This window comes from Muscardinus avellanarius (assembly GCF_963383645.1).
Source record: "Muscardinus avellanarius genome assembly, chromosome: 1".
Classification (NCBI taxonomy): domain Eukaryota; kingdom Metazoa; phylum Chordata; class Mammalia; order Rodentia; family Gliridae; genus Muscardinus; species Muscardinus avellanarius.
This window is the reverse complement of record NC_137786.1, coordinates 61,995,488-62,017,282: the sequence shown is the minus strand read 5'-3', so window position 1 is coordinate 62,017,282 and position 21,795 is coordinate 61,995,488. Positions and strand designations below refer to the sequence as shown.

Genomic DNA, 21,795 nt, shown 5'->3' with positions numbered 1-21,795 from the left:
CTTTTTTTTTGTGCTGGGGATTGAACCCAGGTGCAGTCTACTTTGAGCTATACCCCCAGTCCTTTAAGATTCTCACTAAGTTTCAGAGGGCCTTACAAGTTGGTGAGGTTGGCCTTGAACCTGCAGACTCCTGTCTCAGCTTCTCAACTATTGGGATTACAAGTGTGTACCACCATACCCAGCGAGGGCTTACTTTTCTTTGAGAAATAATTCTAATGGTATTACAAGCGAATTAAAGGTAATTTAGAATATATGTGTGTGCGTGTGTGTGTGTGTACGTGTATACACATATACATATGTACACATACATATATAAAACGATATAGAAACAATATAGAAAAACTAAGTATCCCTAATCTTGCTACTCAGATATAGCCCTGTTAAAATTTTTGTGTATGTACTTAATGTTTTATACACGTGTGTGTGTGTGTGTGTGTGTGTGTGTGTGTGTGTGTTGCTAGGGATGGAACCCACAGATATACCTATGAGCTACACCCTGAGCCTTTTAATTTAATTTAATTATATATATATATATAATTTTTTTTTTTTTTTTTTTTTTTTTTTTGGTGGTACTGGGTGGAACCCAGAGGCTTTCTACCTCTGGGCTATACTCCCAGACCTATTTTATATTTTTATTTGGAAACAGGGTCTCAATACGTTGCTGAGAGCCTCACTAAGTAGCTGAGGCTGGCTTTGATCCTCCTGTCTCAGCCTCTCAAGCGCGAGGATTATAAGCGTGCGCCACCACGCCTGGCTAATTTTTTTTTTAAACGGGGTTTCTCTAGGTTGCTGAGAGTATCACAAAGTAACTAAGGCTGGCCTTGAACTTTCAATCCTCCTGTCTGAGCCTCCCCAAAACTGGGATTTCCAGGCATGTACAACTATACCTGATTATATTCTTTTATGCTCATTCTAATTGCCTAGTCCTATTTTATTTTTATTTTGAAACAGGGTCTTTCTAGGTTGATGAGAGTCTCAGTAATTGCTGAGTCTGTCCTTAAATTTAAGATCCTCCTGTCTCAGCCTCCCACATCCTGGGATTATAGGCATGCACCACCATGCCCGCCTAGTTTTTTACATTTTTAAGTGGTCCAGTGATAAATACATTTTTGTGTATATATAATTATTTCCCTCCACATGTAAATCTCTAGAAGTAGAATTAATAGTAGGTTAAAGATTATGAAATTTTTGTGGAAAGTTTGAGGCTGTGCATACTGTCTTTGTAGAATGAATATACTTTGCAAATGTTAAGTATGCTGTAAGGAAGGTCAGATCTCATTACTGAACACATAGGACATACAGATCCTTGTCCAGAACTGATGCTTTGTGGAGCTTCAGAATAAGTCCCTATTCTTATATTACAATACAAATTCATTAGATGTACACAGATTCGTTTAGTATTTGTCAGATACATTAAAATTAAAGAAAGTAGAAAATTACCTTTCCCATAAGAATAATGAAGGCAGAAATTTATCTTAATATTAAGCCAAAAAATTTTAGATGTGTCTTTTGAGTGAGAATACATTATAGTGACACCATGTCATAAAGTTGACAGTATAAACTAAGTTGCCTTTAATTTTAGAAATTCACATTCTTCATATTACTTTAATATATTAATTATTTCAAGTCAAATGTTTATCTCTCATATTAGCTATTTTATATCTCCTTTGATCACCTATCACATGGGAAATGGTTTTGTTTGAACTACATAATTTATCCATAGATGATGTTTTTTTTTTTTTTTTTTGGTGGTACTGGGGTTCCTGGAAGCCCTTCTACCTCCGGGCTCCACTCCCAGACCTATTTTAACATTTTTATTTGGAAACAGGGTCTCCTAAGCCAGCATGCGCGGCTGGCTTCGAACCTGCGCGATTCTCCTGTCTCTGCCTCCCAAGCGCGGGGATTACAAGCGTGCGCCACCATGCCTGGCCATCGATGATGTTTTTATTTGCCTTTTCTTATTTTTGTACATAAAGTGCTACGTGTAGTGGAGCATGCTGGCACAGGCCTATAATCTGAGTACTTGGGAGACTAAGACAGGAGGAATGCAGGTTATAGGCCAGCCTCAGAAACCTAGTAAGACTCTCAGCAATTTGGGGGGACTGTTTCAAAATAAAAAATAAAGGCTGGGTGTGTAAGCCAGAGGTTGAATGCCCCTGGGGTCTCTCCCCAAAATTGCATTTACTTCTCTTATACTTTCTTTAACCATATATATATATATATATATATATATATATATATATATATATATATATATATATTTTTTTTTTTTTTTTTTTTTTTTTTTTGTTGCGGGTCTAGGGCTGGAACCCAGGGGCATTCTACCTCTGAGCTATACCCCCAGCCCAATTTTTTATTCTTTATTTTGAAACAAGGTCTCACTAGGTTGCAAAGGGCCTCACTAAGTATTATCTGAGGCTGGCTGCAAACTGTGATCCTTCCGTCAGCCTCCTGAATGCTGGGATTACAAGAGTGAGCCACCACACACGGCTCTGCAGACTTCTTGAAGGCATTTTTTTCAAGATATTATTTGGAACATTATAATTATCATCATAGTGAAATTCAGAGTGGTATACTCATATATGCACACAACATTTTTTGGTGTGTTTCCCTTGTACCTCACCCTGCTACTTCACTCTTCCTGTACATGCTAGTGAGATTGGAAGTGATTCATTCATATATGAACATAACATTTTATAATCTGTTTCTTTCCTCGAGCCTCTTCCATCTATTCTACTAGTCTCCTCAGTTTCATGAAGTTCCTTTTCTTACTTTTTCTCTGGCTTTCCCATATGAGAGAAAATATATGACCTTTGACTGACTGTTTCTGAGACTGGCTGATCTCACTTAAAATAATGTTCTCTATTTCTGCTGGGCGTGGTGGCGTATGCTTCTGATCCCTGTGCTTGGGAGGCTGAGACAAGAGGATCACAGAGGCTCAAAGCCAGCCTCAGCTACTTAGTGAGGCTCTCAGCAACTTAGACCCTGTTTCCAAATGAAGTATAAAATAGGTCTGGGAGTATAGCCCGGAGGTAGAAAAGCCCCTGGGTTCCACCCCTAGTACCACCAAAAAAAAAAAAAAGTTCTCTATTTCTACCAGTTTTCCAGGAAATTATTATTATTATTATTTTTTTGTTTGGTAGTGGTACCGAGGATTGAATCCAGGGGCATTCTATCTCACAGCTACAGACCCAGGCATTTTTATTTTTTGTTTTGAAACACTTTTGCTATATCGCTGAGGCTATCCTCAAACCCATGATCCTCCTATTTCAGCCTCCCAAGTATTGAGATTAAAGAAATAATGCTACCAAACCTTGCTAATTTTGTTGTTCTATATGGTCAAGTAAAACTCCATTGTGTGTATATACCACTTTTTTTTTTTTTTTTGCAGTACTGGGGGTGGAATCCAGGGGCATTCTACCTCCAAACTACACCCCTAAGCTGGGCGTGGCGGCGCACGCTTGTAATCTCCATGCTTGGGAGGTGGAGACAGAAGGATCGCGCAGGTTCGAAGCCAGTCTTGCTGGCTTAAGAGACCCTGTTTCCAAATAAAAATATAAAAAATAGGTGTCTGGGAGAGTAGCCCGGAGGTAGAAGGGTTTCCAGGAACCCCAGTACCACCAAAAACAAAACAAAACAAACAAACAAAATAAAACAAAACTACACCCCTAGCCCTATTTTTTATTCTTTATTTTGAAACAAGGTCTCATTAAGTTGCAGAGGGCCTCACTAAGTAGCTGAAGCTCTCCAGGAGCCGCAGTCCTCTTAGCCTTCCAAGTATTGGGATTACAAGTGTGCACCACCACACCTGGCTTATATTTTCTTTATCTGGTCATCTGTTCACAGACACCTAGGTTGGTTCCATAATTTGCTTATTGTTCTGTTATAAATATGGGTATGCATGTATCACTATAATTTGTGGAAATATAATGAGGAGTAATAAAAAGAGGTTCCATTCCTAGTCTTTTGAGGAACCTTCATAATGATTTCCGTGGTGGTTGTATTAATTTACAATCCCGTTAAAAGTGTTTAGGTGTTCCTTTTTCTCCACATTCTCACCAGCATTTTTTATTTTTTTCTTGATGATTTCCATAATTTTCATTCTAACTGGAATTAGATGGAATCTCAGCATATTTTAATTTTCATTTCCCTGATTTGTAGTGATGTTGGACATTTCAGGGAAATGAAAATATATTTTTGGCCCTTTGTATTTCTTACTTCATCATTAGAGAGTGCATTCAGTTCAAGTGCCTTTTGTGTTTGTGTGATACTAGGGATTGAACCCAGGAGCATTCTACCTCTCAGCTATACCCTCAGTCTTATTTTTTAATCTTTATTTTGAAACAAAGTCTTACTAAGTTGCAGAGGGCCTCACTAAGTGGCTGAAGCTCAGTCTGTGAACCCATAATCCTCCTGACTCAGCCTCCCAAGTACTGGGATTTCAAGCATGTGCTTGAAATTGAGTTATTTGGGTTATTTTGGCATTAAGTTTTTTGAGTTCCTATATACATCCTAGATATTAGTCCTCTATCAGAATAGTATCTACAAACATCCTCTCCCATTTGGTAATCTTTCTCTTCACTTTCTTGATTGTTTCCTTTGTTGTGCAGAAGCCTTTTCATTTGATGCCATATCACTTACTGATTGTTAGTTTTGTTTCCTGATCATTAAAGGTCTTGAGGAAGTCACCCAGTGTCTATGTTAGAGATTTGGTCCTGTGTTTTCTTCTAGTAATTACAAAGTTTCTGGTCTGGCTTCTAGGTCTTTCATCCATTTTGAGTTGACTTTTGTGCAGGGTGAGAAAGAAGGGTCTAGTTTCATTCTTCTATGCATGGATATCCAGGTTTCACAACATTTGTTGAAAGGGCTGTGTTCTTTCCAACTTATAGACAGTGAATTTTTGCTAGCTTTGTCATAAATCCACTGGCTATAAGTGCATAGATTTGTCTCTATATCTTCTATTATATTCGTTGGCTTATGAGTCTTTTTTATGCCAGTAACATGATGTTTTTGTTACTATAGCTTTGTAACTATAAGCTGAAATCATGTATTATGATGCCTCCTGGATGGTTCTTGTTGCTCTGAATTGCTATAGCTATTCTATGTGTTTTGTTCTTCCATGTGAATTTTATGACCATTTTTTCTGGTTCTGTGAAATGGTGACATTGATATTTTGAAAGAGATTGCATTAAATCTGTAAATTCCTTTTAGTAGTCTGGCCATTCTGACTATTCTGCCTACCTGAGAACATGGGAGGTTTTTCCATCTCCTAAGGTTATCTACAGTTTCTTCTTTGTGTTCTTATAATTTTTTGTTGTAAAGATCTCTTACCTTCCTGCTTAGATTTAGTCCTGAGTGGTTTTTTTGTTTGTTTGTTTTTGGCTATTTATGAATAGGATTATTTTTTCTGGATTTCTTTTTTAGCATATTCATTATTAGTGTAAAGAGACGCTGTTGATTTTTTGTTTTGTTTTATTTTTGGCCCTGCAGATTGAACCCAGGGTTATTCTACTGATAAGCTACACCTCAACCCTTATTTTATTTTTATTTGGACACAAGGTCTTATTAGTTTGATGAGAGTCTCAGTACTTGCTGAGGCTGTCCTTGAACCTACGATCCTCCTGTCTCAAGCCTCCTAATTACTGGGATTACAGGCATGTCCCACCACATTGATTTTTGTTAGTTTGTATTTGGCCAGTTTGCTAAATTTGTTTATCAGCTATAGACATCTTCCGATTGAGTGTTTTGGGTCTTCTATGTATAGGATCAAGTATCTGCAAACAGATAATTTTACTTTTTCTTTCTCTATTTATATCTCTTTAATTTCCTTTTCTTGCCTCGTTTCTTTGGCTAAAATTTTAAGTACTTTATTTTATAGGAATGGGGATAGTGGGCATCTTTGGAAGATATTATTTTTTCCATACCATATCTTATATATCACAGTTACTTTCCTGTTGCTGTTCTATAGACTTTAATTTTTTTAAAGTAACATATAATAATTGTACATATTTATGAGGCACAGTGTGATATAAAGGAATACATTATATAACATATAATAATTATTATAGTAAATGATTAGAGAAATATAGCAAGTGAGAGTTCTGTGACATGGGTTGTTAGGGCATCTCAGAAGATAGCATATAAAAAAGCAGTTGTGAAAGAAAATGTCATGTTTAATATAAGAAAGATAATTGTTATTGGTTATTGAAGAGTTTGAGTTTCTGTTCTATGAGATGATAAACTTCATTGTTATTATTGTGTGAAGAAGTGGCACAATTTGTGATTTGGAGGCATCATTCTGTCATTAGGATGTGTTTGTTGGCATTCTCACTGCTGTGATCCAAAATACCTCACACACAAAACTTAGCGAAAGAAGTTTATTTGCGATTGGATCTAGAGGTTGTCAGTTTGAACACACACACACACACACACACACACACACACACACACACACACACACATATTTCAGTCATATATACTGAAAAGTCCATTTTATATTGACTCCTAAGCAGGAGCTGGGGCTGTAGGTCTCTAGGACATGATGGTGAGAAATAAAGAGTAAAATATCAGAGAGATGAGGTTAGGAGGTTAGAGCCAGTCACACACACACACACACACACACACACACACACACACACACACACCACATAGTATTCAGCTACTACCAGGGACCCTTGCTGTAGTAGCCCTTGCTCACAACTGTACTCTGCCCATGCCTCCCACTCGGAGCACGACTGCCTCCAAAGCATGAGGTCTGGGGGAGATATTACATCCAAACCACAACAGGATGGAAGAGATTAAACATGATAAGTTTAGAACAAGGAATACATTTAGGAGGCTGTTGGAAAGTTAGGGCTAAAGGTAGTGAATGAAGTCAATCTGCCTGACATAGTGGCACATGCCTGTAATCCCAGTCCTTGGGAAACTGAGAAAGGAGGAGTGCTATTTTGAGACTAGGCTCAAAAGCTTAGACCCTGGGTTTTTTTTTTTTTTTTTTTTTTTTTTTTGGTGTGTGTGTGTGTGTGTGTGTGTGTGTGTGTGTGTTACTGGGGGGGGTGGAACCCATGGGCTTTTCTACCTCCGGGCTATACTCCCAGACCTATTTTATATTTTATTTGGAAACAGGGTCTCACTAAGTTGCTGAGAGCCTCACTAAGTAGCTGAGGCTGGCTTCGAACCTGTGCAATCCTCCTGTCTCAGCCTCCCAAGCGTGGGGATTACAAGCATGCGCCACCACGCCCAGCTTAGACCCTGTTTTATTTTTTATTTTTATTTTTTTGTGGTACTGGGGTTCCTGGAAGCCCTTCTACCTCCGTGCTACACTCCCAGACCTATTTTTACATTTTTATTTGGAAACAGGGTCTCCTAAGCCAGCACGCGTGGCTGGCTTCAAACTTGCGCGATCCTCCTGTCTCTGCCTCCCAAGTGCGGGGATTACAAGCGTGCGCCACCACGCCCGGTGACCCTGTTTTAAAATAAAATATAAATAAAGGCTAGGTGTATAAAGGCTCAGAGGTGAAATACCCCTGGGTTCAATCCCTAGTACGTATGTACACACGCGCACACGAAAGAAATAGATCTATAGAGAGAAAAATAGTTTAAAATGTTGGATTTTAATATTTTATTTCTATTTTTAGGTTGACTCTTTTAAAGATACCTTTGCAAGCACTTCTGAAGGTAAGGAATTTGGCTGATATATCAGCATTTGAGGTACTCGGGATTGGTGGGATGTGCATGTCTGAGATCTAGAACAAATGAAGACTTGTACAGATCTAAAATGTAGATTGGGTTCTGATGCCACCACTTCTTCTAGTTTGCTATGTGTGAACATTGACAGCACTGTTGAATCTCTCTCTTCCTTCTTTCTTTACCTGTGAAATATCAGTAGTCTGCATCATTTCCCCGAATCACTGGGAGTAAATATAATTGAAGATACAAAAGCACCTTGCAAAGCCCAGGGTAACATGGAAATATGAGGAATGAATTTTGACAATTATTTTATAACTTAGAAAAAGAAACCTTGTTCTCATACCTCAAAGTGAAGGAAGGGCAAAATATATAGTGATGGGCATATGTATAAACTTAACACATTTCAAAGATAATGCTGTCAATATATAATCAGTGCGGGTTTGCAATTTTTTTCCTTAGGTCATGAAAAAATACCTGTTTCTACTCGTACTCGAAGCAGTAGTCATCTAAAGCGGCCAAAAATTGGAAAGCGGTTTCAGGATTCCGAATTTAGTAGTTCTCAGGGTGAAGATGAAAAAACTGTCCAGACTTCATCACCAGCTTCTGCAAACAAGTAACACATTGTTTATTTTACTCCCACTATTTTATTCTTATTTTCATATTATTAGTATTTAGTACTTAAGGTAGAGACTCTTTCATTTTGTAGCAATGCTGTTGGTGTAGGAGTTTATATTTGCATTTTTCTACAAGATTACTTATGCCTCCTAGGAGTATGTGTTATCTTGGCAGTGTAATAGAGAGCAATTGCAAGTGAGAGTTGGATAAACTTATTATTGAATCTTAGTGTGCGAAAATCCAGAAGAATATTCTAGGTATTACCCCAAATGTTTCATTATCACCAGTTTTGAATTCAACAGTATAGTTTTTAGTAAAATTGAAGCTTAGTCAATTAAAAAACCCTGTTTTACTTATAACATCTATTTTATTGGGCTTTTGGATAGAAAGTATAAATTAGTAATAACCATAAATAGTGCGGTCAGTTCTTTTAGAAACTTAGTAGTCAACTGAATCAATAGAATACTTGGGCTAAAACTATCCTCTGAACTGGGTGTGGTGGCGCACACCTGTAATCCAGTACTTGGAGACTGAGACAGGAGGATTGCAGGATCAAGGACAGCCTCATCAAGTAGTGAGATTCTCATCAACTGAGTGGTGCTTTGTTTCAAATAAAAAATAAAAAATAGGATGGGGGTTTTGCTCAGAGGTAGAGTGCTTCTGGGTTCAATCCCCAGAACCACAAAAAACAAAAACAAAACTTCACCCTCTATTTTCCTTTGAGACTTAAAGAAAGCAAGATATAAAATTGGACTTTAGCCCTAGTCTTATAGTAGTGTCAACTGTTCCTGAATGAAATCAGCCATTTAGTTACTTTATAACATTGCCATTTTTGTTGTCATATTATCTTACTCAGGTAGTAGATTCTGTAGCTGTATAATTGCAATATGTAGAGAATTTTAAATTTTGATAATTAAATATGTAAATTTTTAAATAAAATTCATAATATTAAAGGCAAATACAAGTATTTTAATCTAGTAATTTGTGAAAGAATACTAAGAATTTAGATAATTACTTGCTGAGGCTATCCTCAAACCTGCAATACTTCTTTCTTAGCCTCCCAAGTGCTGGGATTACTAGCATGTACCACCACACCTGCCTCAAAACCTAGATTTTTATTTATTTTATTTTATTTCTTTTTGCGGGTCTGGGGATAGAACCCAGAAGCATTTGACCTCTGAGCTACACCACCTACCCTGCCCAATTTTTTATTCTTTGTTTTGAAACAGGGTCTCACTGAGTTGCAGAGGGCCTAAGTAGCTGAAGATGTCCACAGACTGCGATTCTCTGGTCTCAGCCTCCCAAATGCCGGGATAAACCTAGATTTTAAAATTTCACTTCATTTTAATTAAAGTCTGAATAATGACATGTGTCTGTGGCTACCATGTTAGTGTATATCTAGACTAAAGAAATGCCCTGAGAAAAAGTATAAAGTTAGAAGCAGTATTTACTGGGATAATTGACATATAAGGTAAGTATAGCATATATTTAGTAGAAAATAAAAACATAGGGATCTAGTCATTTTAAGTCTTGAGAGGAAGTATACTGTATTTACAGAACTTATGGAGAATCATCTGAGGTTTCTGGTCTGTCTCAGGTGCAGATGGGTGGATTAGGAAGACAATTCTGAAAGCTATTTTTTTTTTTTTTTTTTTGGTAGTACTGAGGATTGAGCTCAGGAGTATTCTACCTCTGAACTATACCCCCAGTCCTATTTTTCATTTTGAAAAAAGGTCTCATTAAGTTGCACAGGGCCTCACAAGGTGGCTGAGGCTGGCTGTGAACTTGTGATCCTCCTGTCTCAGCCTCCCAAGTACTGGGATTACACATGTATGCCATCATGTCTAGCACTCTGAAAGCTTTGATGAAGAATGAATTGGGAAGACGTTAGAGTGGTCCAGAGAGAATGGGAGCCTGAAGCAAAGCTGGGAAATGGGAATAAAAGTTAGGCATGTCTTTGAAAATTATGTTAGAGCTAGAACTAAACCATTATAATTTCTTGTCTGTGCTGATGGTGTTGAGAATGAAAGGGGCATTATTAATAATTTGGCTAGGTTGTTGCTAAGTGGTAGAGCATGTACTTGGCATGCAGGAGGCCTTGAGTTGCATCCTCAGCACCACAAAAATATAATTATGCCAATATACATAATTATGGACAAAAGCTGTAAACTGAGACTGTTCCAGATAAAATGGGGTAGATGTTCATTCCAGTAAAATAAGATCTGGTAAGTTATGGATAAAATAAAATGGGATTAGTTTATAAGAGTAAACAGATGGTGATGTTATTAATTTGAATTTAAGAACAAGGTAAAAAAGAGAACAAATTTGTAAGGAGGATGAAGAAGTTGGTTTTGGACCTGCAAAATCTATAGTTGTTAGCTGGGCTTGGTGGCACATGCTTGTAATCTCAGTATTTGGGAGGTTGAAACAGAATCACAGGTTCACCGTCAGCCTCAGCTACTTAGTGAGGCCCTCTACAACTTAGTGAGATGCTGTTTCAAAATAAAGAATTAAAAATAGGGCTGGAGGTATAACATGCTCAGAGGTAGAATGTTCCTGGGTTCAATCTCCAGGACTGGAAAACAAATCTATAGTTGTTGACTGACAGAGACTTAATTCTCTAAAATAACATTTTGTTAAGAAAGGATTTTAGCCGGGCGTGGTGGCCCACACTTGTAATCCCAGCATTGGGAGGCTGAGACAGGAGGATCATGGTTGGCAGCCAGCCTCAGCTACTTAGTGAGGCCCTGTGCAACTCAGTGAGATCCTGTTTGAAAATAAAGAATAAAAAATAGGGCTAGGGGTATTGTTTGGAGGTAGAACCCTCCTGGGTTCCAACCCCAGTACCACCAAAAAAAAGGGAGAGAGAAAGTATTTCTATACTTGAGAGGCCAAGACAGGAGGATCACAGGTTTGAGGCCAGCCTCAACAACTTATCAAGGCCATTAGCAACTTAATGAGACCCTATTTCAAAATTTAAAAAATAATAATAAAGCTGGGCGTGGAGGATCGTTCAGGTTCAAAGCCAGCCGTGCTGTCTTAAGAGACCCTGTTTCCAAAAATAAAAAAGTATAAAATAAGTCTGGGAGTATAGCCCGGAGGTAGAAGGGCTTCCAGGAACCCCAGTACCACCAAAAATTAAAAAATAAAAAATAATAATAATAAAATAAAACTGGGAGTATGGGTCAGAGGTAGAACACATCTGGGCTCAATACACAATACTCCCCTCCACTTCAAAGAAAAACAAAATCCAAAAGGGATTCCAGAATTTTTCTTTTCTTTTCTTTTCTTTTTTTTCAATACTGGGAATGGAACCCAGGGGCATTCTATCTCTGAGCTACACTCCCAGTCTTATTTTTATTCTTTATTTTGAAACAGGGTCTCACTGAGTTGCAAAGTGCTTAAGTTGAAGCTGTCCTTGAACTTCGACCCTCCTGTCTCAGCTTCCCAAATGCTGAGATTACAAGTGTGTGCCACCATGTCTGGCTCTGGATTCCAGAATTTTATATTGATCATTAATAGAACAAGTTAAGAATGTTTTTCTTTTTTCATGATACTGGGGATTGAACCCAGAGTTGCTTTATCACTGAGCAACATTCCCAGCCCTTTTGTTTTAGTTTAAGACAGGATCTCATTAAATTGTTCATGCTGGCCTTGAACTTGCAGTCCTCCTCCCTCAATCTCCAGAATTACTGGGATTACAGGCATACACTACTTCACCTGGCCTTTGTTACCTTTTTTTTTTTTTTTTTTTTGCAGGTCTGGGGATGGAACCCAGAAGCATTTGACCTCCAAGCTACACCCCTGCCCAATTTTTTATTCTTTATTTTGAAACAGGGTCTCACTGAATTGCAGAGGGCCTCACTAAGTAGCTGAGGCTGTCCATGAACCTTGATCCTCAAGGTCTCAGCCTCCCAAATGCTGGGACTACAAGCATGCGCCACCATGCCCAGCTTGTTATCAATTTCTTTTTTCCTCTTTTGTGGCACTAGGGCTTTCCATATGCTAGGCAAGTGCTGAACCACATCCCTAGCCCTTTTCTTTTGTCTTCTTTTGTCTTTTGTCCTTTTCTTTTGTCTTTTAGAGCTACACTGAACTACATCCCTAGCCCTTTTCTTTTGTCTTCTAGATTGGAGTCTACTGCACGCACATCAGAGAGCTCAGAATTCCTTGAAGAGCCTGAGCAGGGAATGACTGAATTTGAGGATGAAAGCAATGACAAAGATATAAGGCCTGCACCAGAAACACAGCCACACCTGGAGAAGCAAGATGGTGAAAAAGTATGAGGTCACTTATTAAATAAATAGAATGGAAATAAAGTAAACTTAAACATTCTTAATCGCACATTGTTAGAAGAGTATAATATATTGTTTATTGTCAGAAAGCTAAGGTCATCCAGGTAGGTAAAAGGATAAAGTTATAAGTATAATTTTCTTATAACAAGCTGAGTTTACAAAAGTTTAAATTGTATCAGATATAGAGATGTTTAAATAGCAAGATCCCTCAGTACAATTAAAATATAAATTGATTTGTGGGGTTAAATACCCTGAACAAGTACACAAATGACGTGACCTTGTAGACCCAATTTTGAGTGCCTTCATGTCCAACAAACCCTCATTTGCATTTCTATTTTGATTAAAAGGATGGGAATTAACTATCCCAGAAAAAATAATTAACTACAATTGATCTTAGAAATTTCTGTGAAAATAACTAAGTTCATTTTTTCTTTTTTAAACAGGAGAAAATAAATAGGCAACTCTTTTGTAACTATGTCATCTGTCTTGATTCCTGTAGTTTTTAAAATATTTCTGTCCTCTATATATCTTCTCTCCATTTCCTATTGTTTTCTTTTTTTCTTTAATATCTTCAATCCTTTCCTCCGTACAGATTCCTTATTTCTTCTTTTATATGTACTTGACTTTCTTGAAATACCTTTTACCTGTTTCCAAGTATTCACCAAGCATATGGATAACTGTATTACCAATTTTATTTTCCTAAAGCACTTTAAAAAATAGGATTTGAGCTGGGCGTGGTGGCGCAGGTTTATAAGAGACAGGAGGATCTTGCTGGTTCAAAGCCAGCCTTTCTGGTTTAAGAGACCCTGTTTCCAATTAAAAAATATAAAATGGGTCTGGGAGTGTAGCCTGGAGGTAGAAGGATTTCCAGGAACCCCAGTACCACCAAAAAAAAAAAAAAAAAAGAAAAAGGATTTGAGAATCCAGGCGTGGTTGCGCACACTTATAATCCCAGCATTTGGGAAGCTGAGACAGGAGGATTGCAGTTCACGGATCACGGACATCCTCAGCTACTTAGTGAGGCCCTCCGCAACGCAGTGAGACCCTGTTTCAAAATAAAGAATAAAAAATTGGGGCCGGGCGTAGTGGTGCAGGCTTGTAATCCCTGAGCTTGGGAGGCGGAGACAGGAGGATTGCGCAGGTTCGGAGGTAGAAGGGTTTCCAGGAACCTCAGTACCACCCTCCCCCCCAAAAAAAAAATTGGGCAGGGGGTGGAGCTTGGAGGTTGAATGCCTCTGGGTTCCATCCCCAAACCCGCAAAAATAAATAAATAAATAAATAAAATAAAAAATAAATAAAAAATAGGATTTTTAATGTATGTAAATGATTATGGGAATATATATATATGTATGTGTACATATATATATGTATGTATGTGTGTGTGTGTGTATATATATATATATATTTTTTTTTTTTTTTTTTTTTTTTTTGATGGTACTGGGGGTGGAACCCAGAGGCTTCCTACCTCTGGGATATACTCCCAGACCTATTTTTTAAATATTTTATTTGGAAACAGGGTCTCACTAAGTAGCTAAGGCTGGCTCTGAACCTGTGTGATCCTCTTGTCTCAGCTTCCCAAGGCCACCACGCACAGCTATGTATATTATGTATATATTCTTTTAAGTACTAAAATACACTGTAGTATACTATAGTATATTTTTTATCATTTAACTTGTTATATCCTGAGTACATGCTCTTTTTTTTCCCTTTCTTTTTTTCTTTCTTTTTTTTTTTTGGTGGTACTGGGGTTCCTGGAAACCTTTCTACCTCCAGGCTACACTCCCAGACTTATTTTATATTTTTATTTGGAAACAGGGTTTCTTAAGCCAGTGAGGCTGGTTCCAAACCTGTGTGATCCTCCTGTCTCCGCCTCCCAGGCGCGGGGATTACAAGTGTGAACCACCACGCCCTGCGAGCACATGCTCTTCTAGTACCCAAATGACAACTTCCATTTGCTTTCCTTACCTGGTTAATTACTTTCCCATTGTCAGAAGGGAAATCCATGGGTTTATAACACTTCTGTATTTGGTTTCTTGGATTTAAGAAAAAAATCTCTGCAGTTTTATTTGTATTAAATTGATAAGAGCAGATACTATACTTATATACTTCTATACTTGTATACTATACTTGTATACTACACTATACTTATATACTATACAAAAGGCCAAGAAGTGATTTTATATGTATTTATTTATGTTTGACTCTCCTCCTTCTTGCTCCTTTCCCCTTATTGTGGTCATTCGACAAAGCTCTAGAAAACTTTGGTTTTTTTGGATCATGGCCTCTTTTTTGAAAACACAGTCAATCTGATAACTTCAACTGTATGTCTGTGGGGATGGCTAATAACTCTAGATTTCCAATATTAATCCAGACTTGAGTCTGATAATGTCATTTGCCTACTAAATGTTTCTATTTGCACAGATGTCTTTTGTCATCTTAAATTCGTCTTATTACTTCATCGGGTTTTTTTTGTTGTTGTGGTATAGCTACCCCCAGCCCTATTTTTTATTCTTTATTTTGAAACAGAGTCTCACTGAGTTTCAAAGGGCCTTACTAAGTAGCTGAGGCTGTCTGCAGGATCCTCCTGTCTCAGCCTCCCGAATCCTGGGATTACAAGAGTGCACCACCACGCCCAGCTGTCTTATTACTTCTGTATTGAGTCTCTTTTTCTTATCTTTCATTATATTCTCAAATCTAAAACTTAAAGGATTGACCTTTTCTTTTCCATTGCTTCTTACTTTGAGTTACCATAATTCTATTTTTTAAAGTTTTTGAGCTGGGCATGGTGACGTACACTTGTAATTCTAGTGCTTGGAAGGCTGAGACAGGAGGATTGCATAAGTTCGAAGCCGGCTCTCAACAACTTAGTGAGAGCCTGTTTCCAAATAAAGTATAAAAAAGTCTGGGAGTATAGCTCGGAGGTAGAAAAGCGCGCTTTTCTACCCCCCGTTCCACTCCCAGTACCACACACACACACACAAATAATAAAAATAAAATAAAGTGTTTGGCTTACCTTTCTCATTTTCTTCTTTTTAACATTCTTCCCACTCTGGCTTGTTCTTTCAAGAGCTCATTGTAATTACCTTTCTTCTGTATGCATTTTATTTTGTATACTACTTTGAATAATAATTGTATGTATTATAGAAAAGCTTTTAGAAAATTTTTATTATAGAAAAGTATAAAAGTAACCCAGTTGTGGTGGTGCATGGTTATAATCCCAGTACTTGGGAGACTGAGACAGGAAGAGCACAGGTTCACAGCCGGAACTGCTTAGTGAGGTCCTCAGCAACTTAGTGAGACCCTGTTTCAAAGTAAAGAATTAAAAATAGGGCTGGGAGCTGGGCATGGTGGCGCATGCTTGTAATCCCAGCATTCAGGAGGCGGAAACTAGAAGATCACGGTTCACAGACAGCCTCAGCTACTTAGTGAGGCCCTTCACAACTCAGTGAGACCTGGTTTTGGAAAATACAAAGACTAAAAAAATAGGGCTGGTTGTGTAGCTCGGAGGTAGAATGCATCTGTGTTTCATCTCTAGTAATACACACACACACACACACACACACACACACACACACACACACGCATGGTGGCCTTCACTTGTAATCCCGTTATTTGGGAGCCTGAGGCAAGGATAGGATCATGGTTCGCAGACAGCCTCAGCTACTTAGTGAGGCCCTTTGCAGCTCAGTGAGACCCTGTTTCAAGATAAAAAATAAAATAAAAAATAGGGCTGGGGGTGTAGCTCGGAGGTAGACAGCCTCTGGGTTCTATCCACAGTACCAAAAATAAAAAAGAAAAAAAAAATGCTGAAATCAGACTTCTTTTATATATATAAATCTATTTCTGAACATTCAAGTGCATCAGTTTTCTTTTAATTTTTTATTGGTGTATTGTAAGTCATACATCTTAATGGAGTACAAAATGGTGAAGGCATACATGCACACACCACCCATTTAGCCCTTACCCAGTTCCTGCCCCATTCCCTCCCCTTTCTTCTCATGATTGGCTTAGTGATTGACTTTGATATGTTTGATAATGTACATCATAAACATTAGAGAATTTCTCTCTTCCTCCCTCCTATCCTCTCAGGTCATCTTATTGCTCATTTATAGTATCTTCTAATTCATCTAGAGTTCCTCCTATGACCTATTTTCTCCCTAACCTTTGCATTTTAGGGAGAGCATCCGATTTCTTATTTTTTGTGACTGATTATTCTCACTTAGCATAATGTCCTCCAGTTCCATCCATTTCCCTGTAACTGATGTAACTGCGTTTTTCTTTATGGCTAAGTAGAATTCCATTGTGTACATATCCCACAGTTTTGTAATCCATTCATCTGTTGATGGACATCTTGGCTGGTTCCACAGTTTGACAATGGTGAATTGTACAGCTATGAACATAGATACACATGCATTAGTTTGGTAGTTTGGTTTCATTCTTTTGGGTAGATACCCAGAAGTGGTATTGCTGGATCATATGGTGAGGGTGAGTTTGTTCTCATTCTTCTGAGGATTCTCCATACTGTTTTCCAAAGTGGTTGCACTAATTTGTAATCCCACCAACAATGTTTTAGAGTTCCCACTTTTCTATATCCTCGCCAGCATTTGTTGTGCTTTGAATGATTGCCATTCTAGTTGGAGTTAGGTGAAATCTCAAAGAGATTTGCATCTCTCTGAATGCTAATGATGTTGAGAATTTTTTTTCATGCAGTTACTGGCCATTTGAATTTCTTCTTTTGTGAAGTGCCTATTTAGTTCACTTGCCCATTTTTTGTTTGGGTTGTTTTCTTAGTGCTGAGTTTCTTGGGTTCTCTGTATATTTTGGATATTAGCCCTCTATCAGAGGAGTAGATCACAAAAATCTTCTCTCGTTCTGTTTGCTCTTGGTTGAGGTTCTTTTTTTTGTGGTCCTGTGGATGGAACCCAGGGGGATCCTACCTCCAAGCTATATCCCCAGTTCTATTTTTTGGTCTTTTTATTTTTTTTAAACAGCGTTTCACTGAATTGCGCTAAGTAGCTGAGGCTCTTCGTGAACCCCGATCCTCCAGTCTCCACCTCCCGAATGCTGAAATTACAAGCATATGCCACCACGCCTGGTTCGGTTGAGGTTCTTGATAATCGTTTCCTTTGCTGTACAGAAGCTCTTCCGTTTAATGCAATCCCACATATTGATCTGCCTTTTAGTATCTTGTGCCTTTGGAGTCTTATTGAGAAAGTTTTTACCTGTGCCTGTATGTTGAAGTGTTGGACCTATATCCTCTTCAAGGAGCCTCAAGGTCTCTGGTCTCATTTCCAAGTCTTTGATCCATCTTGAATTGAGAAAGTGCATCAGTTTTTTTCTTTTTTGTGATGCTGGGGCTTGAACACAGGGGCATTCAACCTCCAAACCATACCCTTAGTCCTATTTTTATTATTTATTTTGAAATAGGATCTCACTAAGTTGCAAAGGTCCTCACAAGGTTGCTGAGGCTGGCCGCAAAACTGCAATCCTACTGTCTCAGCTTCCCAAGTACTGTGATTACTACCATACACCAACCACACCTAGCTCAGTTTTCTAATTTTTAAACTGGCAATAAAATTCCATCTAATTATAAATGTCACTAGGATTAGTTTGGTATATTTAACAGTAAAAATAAGTAAATGACAAAAATCGGAAGAATTTCAGAACTTAGCGGACTTGTGTTAAATAATCACCTTTCCATATTTTAATAATATGATGCAGAGAGCCAGATTGTTTAGAAAGGACCCTGTGTTGACTGACTGTGAGCTCGCTGAGAATGGGCCTCTTTCTCTTAGACAGAAACAGCACCCAAACTCAGCTTCCCTGGTAGTGTTTTCTCTTTCTGGCAAACTAATTTCCCACAGGTCCAAAGATTTCAGGTGCTGAATAGCTGGTATCAAATTTAGACTCTCTTTTTACTGAAAAAGTTTCTCCCATGATTACTCTGTAAGAAAGAAGAGCAAGGAGGGGGCTGGGTCCTTTCACTGAATCTGACACCCACACTGTGCTCCCTCTGCAAAACATTCTGCTCTTACTTCATCTCTGTAAGAAGAGTAGAAGTATGGATTCTTTATTTTGCTGATCTTGCCTCTCAAGCTTCCCATGCTTCAATAAAACTATTATTTCAAGAAGGTTAGCAAGCCGGGCATGGTGGCGTACATTTGAAATCCTCGTGCTTGGGAGGCTGAGACGGAGGATTGCATAGGTTTGAAGCCAGCCTCAGCTACTTAGTGAGGCTCTCAGCAACTTAGTGAGACTCTGTTTCCAAATAAAATATAAAATAGGTCTTGGAGTATAGCCCAGAGGTAGAAAGCCTCTGGGTTCTACCCCCAGTAACACACACACACACACACACACACACACACACACACACACACACACAGAGAGAGAGAAGGTTAGCAGGGCGTGGTAGCACATGTTTGTAATCCCAGTACTTGGGAGGCTGAGGCAGAAGGATTGCAGGTTCACAGCCAGCCTCAGCTACTTAATGAGGCCTTCTGCAACCTATTGAGACCCTGTTTCAAAATAAAGAATAAAAAATAGGGCTGGAAGTATAGTTCAGAGGTAGAATGCCCCTGAGTTCAATTTCCAGTGCTGTAAAACAAACAAATATCTCATACACATCAAAATGAATTAAAATATTTTCTTTTTTTCTTTGTGGTACTGGGAATTGAACCAAGGGGCATTCTACCTCCAAGCTACACCCCCACCCTATTTTATGTTTAATTTGGAGACTGTCTTACTGAGTTGCTGAGATCCTCACTAAATTGCTGAGGCTGGCCTCAAACCTATGATCCTCCAGTCTCAGTCTGCCAATTGGTATTACAGGTTTGCACCACCACTCCTGGCCTGAAGTTTTCACTTAAAAAAAAAAAAAAAGCCGGGCGTGGTGGCCCACGCTTGTAATCCCCACGCTTGGGAGGCTGAGACAGGAGGATCGCATGGGTTTGAAGCCAGCCTCAGCTACTTAGTGAGGCTTTCAGCAACTTAGTGAGACCCTGTTTCCAAATAAAAATATTTAAAAAAAGGTCTGGGAGTACAGCCTGGAGGTAGAAAGCCTCTGAGTTCCACCCTCAGCACCCCCCCCCCACAAAAATAAATAAAATAAAAATATTGTAAACCATGAACCTTTGCTGCGCATGGTGGCTCATGCTTGTAATCTCAGCTCTTGGGAGGCTGAGACAAGAGGATCACACAGGTTCAAAGCCAGCCTCAGCTACTTAGTGAAGCTCTCAGCAACTTAGTGAGACCCTGTCTCCAAAGTATAAAATAGGTCTGGGGGTGTAGCCCAGAGGTAGAAAAGCCCCTGGGTTCCACCCCCAGTACCAAAACAAAACAAAACAAAAAGGTTAAATAATAGTTCTAACCCCCTATAATGTTCTAAATTCAAGGGACCCATCTTAGATAATAAGTTAGTTTTTAATCATGTCTTAACTTTCCTCTTGGTGTAGGACTCTGAACTAGAGCCTATGAATGGTGATATAATGGATGATACTCTTAAGACTTCACTTATAACAGAAGAGGAGGATTCTATTAGTGAAGGTTTAGAAGAAGAATTAAAAGTACAGTCATTTAATTCTAGTGAAGACACTACAAATCTTGTTCCACTGGCAGAATCTTCAAAACCCCCAGAGGCCACTGTACCAGATAAGGTAAGGCAGAAATAATCTCATGTTTTATAGTTAAAGTATGCCAATATTGGTGCTACTGAGGGTATAGGATGTAATATATATAAAATATATAATAAAATAATACATATGTAATATCTTATGGGATTCAATCTTCAGAACCCCCCACCCCCCCAAAAAAAGTCATGTTTCTCTTGCAATAAAATGAGTTTTACTTTGTAGACATATAGGAATACTTAGAAAAGTAGATAAAACATGATTTAACAAATATTTCAGTACTTATTGGTTACATAGTCTATGACCAATATAATAATTAATTGTGTTGATTAGGGAAATAGATTAGTGGGAAAATTTGGAGCATTTTTAAAGTTTAATTTTATTACACTTGAGTATACTAATTTTTGGCTAAAAAAACTGTTGTATTAGATTGCTTTATTGTGTTTCATCCAAAATCAGTGAATAAAACTTTCATTCCTCTTATGTATTACCTAATGAAACCATAGTTAAAGTTAGGTCGTACAGTTTTATTCAAAGAGATTTATGGTTCTGGCTGCAGTAATACCAGGAAACTAAAACTTAGAGAGTGATTCATAATTTTGAGCAAGAATCTTGTTATAAAGTATAAAGTGCCAAGCTAAGACAGGAGAATTGCAGGCTCAAAGCCAGCCTTGGCAACTTAGCAAGGTTCTCAGTACCCTAGTGAGATCCTATTTCTAAATGAGAAAATCAGGCTGGGGATGTAGCTTGGAGGTAGAATGCCTTTCGGTTCAATCCCTAATATCGATATAAAATAAAGTGTAAAGTGTCTTAAGTACTCTTTGAAGTAGAACAAGTACTTTATGTAGTATATTAAAATTACTATAACTTTGAATAAATTGGTTTATATTCATAGTATGTACAGAATTAAATGAAATAATGAATACCGAAATAACTTAATGTTTAGTATTATTACATATTAATGTCTGAGAATAATTCCTTTTAGAACTGTATTGATTCTTGACCAAGTGTTTTATTTTCAGACACCACATATAACTGATTCAGAAATGTTGATAGACCAAGACCCTTCTGATGATAAGGGGCATACTGAAGAGAAACTGTCCCCAGTTTCAAGAAAGAAAGCACATTTGGGGAATTCAGACAGTGTTGCCACTATCTCAAATGAAGAACGATCTGACAGTGGTTTTCCAAACTCTGTGATGGCTGAGCTTTCTGAAGAACCGGCCTCTGAAAATTTATCACCTAACACTACTTCATCAGTGGAAGACCAGGGTGAGGAGGGAGTACCTGAGCCCCAGGAAACATCTGCTGCTCTTCCGCAGAGTTCTTTGATAGAGGTTGAACTTGAAGATGTGCCATTTTCACAGAACACAGGACAGAAGAACCAATCAGAGGAGCAATCGGAAGCATCTTCTGAGCAACTGGATCAGTTTACACAGTCGGCAGAAAAAGCTGTGGATAGCAGCTCTGAGGAGATAGAAGTAGAAGTGCCTGTGGTAGACAGGCGGAATTTAAGAAGAAAAGCCAAAGGGCACAAAGGACCAGCTAAGAAGAAAGCCAAACTGACCTGA

At 38.3% G+C, this 21,795-nt stretch overlaps 1 protein-coding gene across 3 annotated transcripts in view; it reads left to right on the top strand.

The window, feature by feature from the left end:
- Positions 1-21,795, top strand: part of FAM169A (family with sequence similarity 169 member A) — a gene marked incomplete at both ends in the record, with an annotated part of 48,281 nt that extends 26,486 nt beyond the window's left edge. For all 3 annotated transcript variants that reach the window (XM_080716150.1, XM_080716149.1, XM_080716148.1), the window contains 5 exons: positions 7,638-7,677; positions 8,149-8,302; positions 12,434-12,584; positions 20,051-20,251; positions 21,247-21,795. In XM_080716150.1, coding sequence (XP_080572276.1) covers positions 7,638-7,677; positions 8,149-8,302; positions 12,434-12,584; positions 20,051-20,251; positions 21,247-21,795 — 1,095 coding nt within the window. The remainder of the gene's footprint in view (positions 1-7,637; positions 7,678-8,148; positions 8,303-12,433; positions 12,585-20,050; positions 20,252-21,246) is intronic.